This window comes from Pygoscelis adeliae, unplaced genomic scaffold (assembly GCF_000699105.1).
Source record: "Pygoscelis adeliae isolate BGI_AS28 unplaced genomic scaffold, ASM69910v1 Scaffold429, whole genome shotgun sequence".
Taxonomy (NCBI): Eukaryota; Metazoa; Chordata; class Aves; order Sphenisciformes; family Spheniscidae; genus Pygoscelis; species Pygoscelis adeliae.
In genome coordinates this window covers 777404-786860 of record NW_008825561.1, presented here as the reverse complement: position 1 = coordinate 786860, position 9457 = coordinate 777404, and the positions used below count along the sequence as shown (strand labels likewise).

At 46.7% G+C, this 9457-nt stretch overlaps 1 protein-coding gene across 2 annotated transcripts in view; it reads left to right on the top strand.

Moving 5' to 3' along the window:
- The first annotated feature begins 384 nt into the window (after positions 1-384).
- The window catches only part of ASB2 (ankyrin repeat and SOCS box containing 2), a 30651-nt gene continuing 21578 nt past the window's right edge, over positions 385-9457 (top strand). Inside the window, exons 1-3 of one of the 2 annotated variants that reach the window (XM_009332370.1) lie at positions 385-512; positions 1310-1723; positions 7834-8100. In XM_009332370.1, coding sequence (XP_009330645.1) covers positions 7856-8100 — 245 coding nt within the window. In that variant the 5' untranslated portion in view covers positions 385-512; positions 1310-1723; positions 7834-7855. Of the gene's footprint in view, positions 513-1309; positions 1724-7804; positions 8101-9457 lie in introns of those variants that run through there. The other variant, XM_009332371.1, reaches the window with a different exon arrangement.

Below are 9457 nucleotides of genomic sequence, written 5' to 3'. Positions count from 1 at the left end.
CCTGCCAAACATGAAACTGCATCACAATATTGGCATTTTTCCTTGACTTCAGTGGGACATCAAGCCGGCCATAAGAGTGCCAAGGGTGTGGATCTGATGAGAGACTGCCAAAAGGCAAGCAGAAGTGTTAAATGTGGGAGATAGATACTCACTCTTGGTTTTAAGCCAAGGCTCGTTACGATCTTAAAGTAATATCAGGAAAAAAAGAGCTGGGTGTTGTTTAAAAATCATGGAGGGTTGGCTGACATGTTTTCAAGGGTGTAAGAGTCTCACACCCTCTTGGTGACGACATCCAGGGCTCCTTTGCCTGCCACAGTAACTGCTGAATGTCCTTAACTTTGGACAAAACAACAGCCCTAGCACTAGTTATGAGGGGCAGATGGTTTTACGGGCAGCAGAGAAGGTGGACCTATCAGATACTGGCCATCCTGTCATGCTGGAGCAAGTCGGATCGAGGAGCAAGCATGGAGAGGGAATGATGCTGGTCCTGAAAGACCCTAAAAGCAAAGCAGGTGAGTTGGAAGGGACTTGCTAAACTGGTTTCTTTCAGGATTGCTTTTGTTAAGCCTTAGACAGGGGGTGTTTATGCACTGACAGGGTGAGTACAGCTAGCCTGAGGCTCGACAAGGTGCTCGGAAAGGAAACCAGACCCATTGCGATCTAGGCTTTATTCTTTTTATATGCAATGTTTTGCCATGGGAATCAGTGAAGCAGGAGCTGAAGGAAAAAGCACGGGCATCATTTTGATACTGTATTATACGGTTTCCCTTCATTCATCGTATTAGCTGGACAAATACATAGAAACCTTCCCAAACTGAGTATTATCCCCATGTTCCAGCTAATCCAACAGTGACAATTCTCCTGTATGTGCCTGACTGTTTTCTTCTAGCTCATCCCTGGATCAGTGCTATCTCTCCCTTGGCTAGCTTGCCCTCTGCCAGGTGTGGCGAAGATGGCTACCATTTCACATTTATGGCCTTGAGGAGTCTGAGAGAGGGTCTGTCGTTCACGTTTATGTGGTACGAGAGCAGTTCTTTTCCAGTAGTAAGCTCTTGCAAATACTACTTGGAACAGGTTCACAGCTGCTTTTGTCATCTTTTGGAATCCTGAAGTCTCAAACTTGCAGCCTTAAAAATATACAAATCACTCTAAAACATCAATAAATACCCACGTAATGTTTGCCTGTTTTGTTTAACAAGCAGCAGCTAAAAGAAAAGTAAATTGAGTCCCCTTCTCCTCAAGTAAATAAAACTCTCCAGGACAACATACTTTACTTCAAAATTATAAGGCAATTTTTTTTTCTCTTTAGGTTCCAGAAACATGTCCATATATGGTCTACTTGTCAGGGACAATAAATAATGATGTAATAGAAAGGTCAACTTTGTGTCATTTAGCTACGGGATGCTTGATGAAGTGAAGTTCTTCAGATAATGCAACAAAGAAGAACTTTAGGATGGGTAAAAGTTTCTGCCATGCATCTTCAAACAGGAAATCTGAGATTCAGAACAACTTATATTTTGGCTTGTATTCACTGATCATGGGGTGATCCAGAAATAAACTCCAGGCTTCAAAGCGAGAGTGTTTCAAAGCTGTCCTGCAGTTGATCGAAGCATCCAGGCAAAGCAGGGAGATGAATACCAGCAAGGATTTTCTGAATTAAGACTTAATCAAGGAGATAACCCATTTCAACAGTACTATTACCCTTTTATTTCAGAACAAAAAGGTAATGCAAATATGCATGTTTTGAACTTATTTATCATTTTTAATCTGTCAGTTTGCTATGTCTATGCAAATATTTATTCCTGTAGCAGTTTGTAACCTAACACCCTAACACAGTCTTGGGAGTTTCTGTGGTTCGGTTTTGGGTTTTGTTGTTTTTCAAATAAGCCATAAAACACTCACTGGTGTCAAGCAGAACTGTAGCTCTGCCATTTCCTTATTTTTATTTTACTTGCAGGTGATGCTTATGTCTTTGTCCCTAGAATAGCTTGCTCAGAAATAATTGTCATTGTTGTGACAACATGCTAAGGTACAATGTAGTGTGCAAGGCACAGTGTGAAGGAAAAAAAATTACATCAGCAAATTATTCCTTTCATTTATAAATTTCCAGCTGGTATGACACAAAGCTAACATTGCACTGATTGCTGTGTGAATTAATGCTTTCTGAGAAGAAATAAAAGCTTGCAGGTGTATGCATTTCCAGTAAAGAATTTGCACAGAGTCACAATTTGATGGCATCATAACAAATGCCAGACTGATAGGTGACCTGTTTTGACAGCTGGGGCTCGACAAGGGGATTTGTTTGCTTGGAGGATTCTTTTGGGAAGCCTGGCTTTGCTCCTTCAGCACTGGGCTAGAACTTGAGCGGCTTGCACAAGCTGTCATTACAAAATATATTTGCCTGTTGCCACAGCTGGACGGCATGAGGTGTCATCCTTCTAACGTCCCAGCTCTGGCAGTTCTGATGGGCACTGAAATTTTTCTCTTTTTAAAAAAATAATTTGCTTCCCAGCAGTAGTTACCCAATATAATATCCTTTGAGAACTGCAAAGATTTATGTGGAAACTGACCTAAAATACAGCAAAAATATGAGTACTTTAAGTGCTGCAAATTGGTCGAGTTTCCACTGCCATCAGAGGATCTGGCCGGAAAGGTGCCGCAGCAAGAGCTAAAGTGGAGGCTTGGTTTACCATGAAGACTTCCAGACATGTTTACCTTCCCCCTGTGTGTGCTCCTGCTGCTCTCAGAAGTAAAAATGCAAACACATGGAAAGGCAAACACGTATCTGAAGAAGCTGGGGCTCAGTCGTTCTTTGCAAAAAGCAAAATGAGCAAGCCGCTCCTCTTCTCTCTCTTTTGCAGCCTCCAAAGACTTGTTTTTGTTTATAAAAATGTGATTTATCATACCCTGAGCCATAAATACTGAGGTCCCGTATTGAGTTACAAGCTGACTGGTGTAAACTCAGTGCAAAGGCAGGCAAAGTCCCTGGCTCTGCTCCCTTAATGACCTTGTCACTCACCTGCCACCCTCCTCTGACAGCAGTAAGTAATTCTGCTAATTCTGCTGCCTGCGATCTATTGAAGGAGGACAGGCAGCCTCGCTAAGCTTTTCTTTAAGGAAGTGCTGTCAATGGGGACCAGTTGTTTCAGATGCTAATGGTATTGAATAGCACGGTTCTGCATGTTCAAAGCCAGCTGTAATCCTTGTTGTTTATTTATGTTGCATCAGGGATCAGAGGCCCATTCTCCCAAACAGGGTATGTTTACAGAGCTTGTAGTCCAAATATAATAGCAACCTAATTCTGTTTGTCTGTGGCTTTTGCCATAATGTGAGTGGTTACTAATAGCCACCCTGGTGAGTAGTACCTTTCGTTTGGAAGATCTGCCAGGTACAGCTGCTCATTAACACAGGACAGAGTGTCACAGCCTGGCCCTGGCACAAGCATTTCATTTCTAACCTTACATTCTGGTCACTGGATGCAGCTAAGTTACCTCTGCGTGGCACAGGCCTGATTTCTACATCTAAATAAACAAACTCCTTCTTAGATAGGGATGGCAAAATTAAGAATCAGGATCAAGCCCTATGCCCTATGTGGAAAGGATGATAAACTTAGATCCAGAAGATCTTGTCAGACTGAGCTATTAAATGGCAGCACAGGCAGCAGTATCCTAAGACATCTCTGCCAAGAGAGATCACTAATGAAGCCATTCAGACCTGAAGGCAAAGCAATCTCTAAGGAATAATAAAGGCACTATACCCACAGCTTTAAAAATCTGGTTCTGCTCGTACAGCACGTGCAATGCTGTGTGCTACCTGCATGTGAGGATGGGCTCTTGGGCTGCCAGAGAAATGCAGGGGACAACCAAACATTAAAACCTCCCCCAAATCCTGAAGTTGGGGTGAACAGTAAACCCAGCATTTAACATATAAATCTGATTCCAATACTTTAAACCTACAGTAAGCAGGCTTAGAGTAAGCAAATAGATTCAAGTTGCATTTGGAAAGACCACTTTGGCCAGATCTTACTTATCCAGACTGGTTCAACCATTCCTAGCAACAAAGATTGATTTTTTTTTCACACCTTTGTTACAGAAGCTTATAGCTTATAGTGCATTAGTCTAATGGGCTTTCATGACATTGTGGTAGTTCACCACTGGCCACAGACGGGATTACCTTAGCCCTGCTGTGTCAGCTGAGCCAGGGTAGTGCCAAGCGGTGCCACCAAACTCAGCTGCAGTGAAAGAAGATTAAACTGAATCAGGCTGCATTGCATTAGCCTCCAGCTGAGGGCATGCGCTCAGCCTGTTACTGCAGCTCAGCTGGCTCACTGTGGCTTGTTACAGAAAGAACTTGAACAAGTGCCTGAGCCTGGTGGCTGTGCAGCTTCAAACAAAATCATCTCCAGGTGGGAGGGTGGTGGCTCTGCTCTGCTCCACTTGGGGCTGTTGCACAGGGAGCTGTACGGAGGAGGCACATGTCGTGCCTCCTGCCAACCTCAGACACACCACGCAGGTCAGTCTAAGGTAAGGGAGACAGGCAGAGGAAAGCAACAACAGGTTGAAGCCCAACTGGAACCATCTCTGCTAAGGGTCAGGACAGCCAAGACTGTCCTTGGCTATCAGGACCAACCCAAAAGCTCCTGCAGCCCCAGGATGTGACCCTCACACCTTCATTGGGGTTGTGCCAGTTAGATGAGCAGAACTGAAAGCTTTTTCTATTTTGGGCCCCACAGCATTTCTTCCTGCAGGATGAGTCAATGGCGGGAGCTGCAGCCAGCACTGTGGTTTCTGCACTCCATGGAACTCCTGTCAAAATATTTAGATTAGTGAGGATCACCAACATGCAGGGGAGGTTCTCCCTTTTCTCTGGGAGTGGGTGAGACCCAGTTAACCCGTACAGAGAATAAGAGGGTGAAATAGCAGTGATCCCCAAACTTAAAATCTTCCTTTTCCCTTCCTGTGCCTCAACAAGGTGTGAAACAAAAGAAGGAGCGAGGGAAAGATGTCCAGAAATGGCCTTTATACCTAGATCCACTGGGGAGTTAGTGAGGCACCTAAATCAGTTAGCTCGTCTGTGCCAGAGTGTGGAGTTGCATTGGCAGTGGTCTCCTGTACGCTCCTCAAAGCCCTGACTGCCCATGAAGGGACTCTTAACACCCAGCTCAGAAGCACAGTGAGGCTGGACCCACTGCCTGCTCTGCCTCCTGTGCTCTCAGGATGCCGGCGGTGGGGCTGGGGAGGATAAAGAGGAGGGATCTGTGCCCCATGCTCCACTGGTGCAGGTTGTCCTCTGAGAGGAGCACTTTCATCTCCATTCTTGCCTCCTCCAAAGAGTCATTGTGCATCACCTCCATTAGGAGCTTATGATCAGATCCTGCCCTCTGCATTAAGTGCTTAGTTTAGGTCTCTGAGTCACCATCGGGGCCAGGTCCTTACATTTAGGCATTGCAGTGCTGGATGCTGCAGGCAAGCCCTCTGACTCCAGCCCGTGGGTTTCACACATCCGCAGCACATCAGTTACTGAGTGAGTACGTAGGCTGATGGACTATGAAAGTGCTGCCCAGCATGCCAGGAGTTGAGCAAGCCAAGCAACAGCAGAAGCTGCTAGGAAAACAAACCTGTGTCACGGTTCTTGGCCAGGCACGGGCTGGAGGGCAGCCAAGGACAGGTACTGGAGCGGCTGGGGCATGGGGCGGGCAGCAGCTGCATATGGGAGCTATCAGCGGTTTGATGCCTGGACTTGGTTCCTTGGGACAGCAAGGCTCATAGCAGAGCTGAGGCACACCAGCTCTCACTGGAGAAGGTAACCAACAGCAGCCATGAGAGATCTGGCTGAAAATAAAAAAAGAAAACCCAACAAAATTGGGTTGCATTATTTACAGCAACAAAAGATTTTATTCTGGCAGTTTTCATGGCTGTAAAATACATCCTTCATTGTTAAAAGTCATAATGTCAGTCTGGGCTTCCCTTTACCCAGAACTCTTCCCACTTCTGGATGTGCTTGGAGGCTGAGGTGGCTGTTGATGTGGGAGATATCACCATTTCTGAAGTGAAAAGCTTAAATCCAAGATTTTATGTTACTTATGGCTTGATTCAAGCTCTTGCAATTTCTACAAACTGTTTTAGTTTCTTTTTTTAAAAAAATTATGGTTAAAGAAACAAACATGAGTGTCTTGACATGCATAGATACGCCTCTGTCACCGTTTGGGGAGCTACCATTTCCTCCGGGTCAGGACCATCTCTTGGCCATGCACACAGCAGCGAGGACTGCTAGAGCAGGGCAATCTCCTGGTGCAAGGCTCACAGCGTGCTGGACCCTGCTGCCATCGACATGGGTGTGAGTCCCTGGGAAGCCAGGCTGCCCCAGGCGCTCAGTGAGCCCGGGTCAGAGCCCCAGCCTGCTGGAGAGAGCAGCCGTGCAGGGAAGGGGAGCTGAAGGCTTTGCTGTCAGCGGTGCCCAGTGTGGCAGGAGGCAGGTCCTGAGCAGCAGGAGGCTGGGTGGCTCTGCCAGCCTCATGCCTGTGGCTCTGCCAGGGGGCCCAGCTCAGCAAGGCCCATGGCCGGGCAGGGCAGGGCTGTGGGGAGCTGGAGACCAGCCCTGCGGTGGCGTCACTGGGGCAGGGACTGACAGTCCCAGGGTGGGGGGCAGGCAGCTTTGTCGGCAACCATGCTGGTGCACTCAGCCAGTCCCTCACCTCTCTGCGCCTGGGGGACATGCTTCCACAGTACCTTTCTGCTGGCTCACTGTCCTCCCCTGCCCTGTCCACAGGCAGCTTGTACCCATTGCTCCTCGTCCCAGCACTCCCCATTATTTTACACAGTTCTCACTCACTGGTGTGCTTATAAAAAGCAAACCTATTACCCCTTGGTTGTCATGCTCGTAAAAGAGGCAAGCTTTCCCATCTCCTCCCATGAAATAAGTCCTTGGCTCTCTGGCATCCAGATGAGATCTTGCTAGAGCATCGAACCTTTCATGGCATTAGTACTTCCCTATCACTGCTGGAAATACTGCAGTATTTTGGATTGTCTTTGCCTTTTTGAGTCCATGCTGCAGTGATGGTTCACAGTCATTCTGTGATTGCTGAGCATGCCCTGATGTTTCCCCATTTCTCTCATTTCCAGCTTTCAACCACTAGTTTTTACAAGGTAGTCTGACCATAAGTCTTAAAGCTTGAACTTTGTTCTGTGAAAAGCAAAGAATCAGAAGTGAAAGTGAGCAGTGTCGTGTTGCTCTCTTAGCTGAGTGAAACAAAGAAAGTCACTTCAAAGAATAGCTTTGCATGTTGCTCAACAGATCTCCAGATAAGGTGGAAAAAATTACTCCATGAAGTCACTTTACACTTCATGGTGGAGAACCTGCCCTTGCAGAAAACTGGCAAACAGACAGACAAATCTCTTCCCTTAATTTGGCAGAATTAGAGCAAGAAATAAAACAAACAAACAAAAAAAAAAACAACAAAAAGAGATGTCCATTGGTGTTCTCCTAAAATTCATTTCAAAGCTGTATCTCTTTAATCTTATGGGGACTTCCTTTACCTATTTTTCTCTTGAGCTGTAGGAACCAGAATAAGTAGATAAAAACCTGCCTTGCTTGCGGCAGCTCCCTTCCCTTTTTTAAACACCAGCTAAATCAGTTACTTCTATGTGATAGAAAGGAGTTAGTTCATTAAGTTTACATGCAGATTTTAGCTGATAATGTTCTCTCCCTGGTGAAGGATTTCTGAAGGGTTTTCTGGTGAGTCTAATCAAGAGGCAGAGCTGAATAAAAGCACAAAATAGTTGAGTTTCTTTCTTTAATTTTCCAGATTTTGATGATCACAATTTCCTTTTACAGGAAAGCAAAAAAAAAAAAAAAAATGGCTACAACGGCAGCAAATACTCAAAGACAAACAATAGGCTGTGAGGAATACAGTCTGTACAGCAGCTTGAGTGAAGACGAACTTATAAAGATGGCCATCCAGCAGAGCTTGGAAGAGGACCCCACGGGTCAGCCAGCTGCCCAGAGCCACCAGAAGTCGATGGTGACGGGTCCTAGCGAGGCGGCCGCCCCCAGCCGCGCCAGCAGCCACAACCCGCCCTACCACATCTACCCATGGCAAAGGTGAGTGAGCGCCTGCCTGAGCTGCGCCGTCCCAACAAACACCCTGCCCAGGAAGAGCAAAACAGCTTCCACTGTCTAAACACGTGCTTTCTAATTAGTTTTGCCGAGTGGCTGCTCTGCAAGTCTGTCATTAGTTTGAAAGCCGGAGTCTGCTATAAATCCGATGAGGTCAACAATTTATGCCCTCACAATGAAATGAGAATTTGCTTGCTGTTGTCTGTTTTAAGCAACAAATAAAATAAGAAAGGGGCACTGCTACAAGCTCTCCTGAACGAAAGAAAGCCTGCTGAAGCCAGCAGCTCCTTTCCCCCACAGGGGCACGCTGCATGCCGGGCTTAGGTTTCGCCAGAGAGGGAGCCCAGCATTTGTTATGGGAAAACATAGGAGAGAGGCCAAAAATAGGCATATGAAACAGTGGGAGCTGGCTACCTTTTAGATACTGCAGACTTTAAAGGATGTAGTTATTTCAGATCAGAGTCAGACCTCAAGCACACCACTCTCAGCCAAGAGCAGTTCCAGACACCAAAGCGTGGCAGCATCTCCCTGCCCTGCAATGCTGGGCTGTGGGTTAGAGAGACCTGCTGACAGTTTCCAAATCAGACGTTGTTCTCCTTTCATTTTTTGAAAGGCAGATTTCTCAAGGGGGGCAGGGGGAGGAAGAGGTTACAAAGTCACCCCAAAAGCAAGGAAGATAGAAAAATATCCTTTTAAACTATTTTTTTTGTAATAAGCTGGGAGCAACTGAAGTTTTGTTCCTCCTTCTTTCTCATAACACCACTGTCCTCTGACGCCTCACTCATTACCACCTGTGATTGTTTGGTTTCCAAGGCTGGGAAACGGGGTACAATTTGATGAGCAGTAAGTGTGTTTCATAGTTGCGGAATCAGGATGCTGTACAGCAGGCAGTCCTGCTCCCATCAAAGGTCATGGCTTCTCGGTGTTGTTACCGTGCACTTGTACTGTCAGCTTTGCCACAGGGACCCGATGCGGGGGAGAACAAGGGCTTCCCTGGCCATTTGGTCCTGTCGTCCTTGGGTGTCCTTTGACACCTGCTATTTTGGCAAAAGGCAGCATCTGCAGTTCCGTGCATTAACCTGGCCTGCCTTTGCCTCAGCCCAGCAGCTTTTGACCTCCCACTGGAGGGAAAACCTTTGCAGCTTGTAGCTCCAGATCTGTAGCGTTGCTGAACTCTTCTGCCACCTGGGAGAGCCAGGCTGGAAATGGAGCCAGCACCCGGGGGCCCTGGGTCCTCCTCTGCCCCCGCCTCCAACCTGCTTGCGTGGCACTTCAGAGGTGATGAATGTCACCTCGCCTCGTGCCTGCTTCCTGTGTGGTGGTGGTAGGGTTAACCTCACTG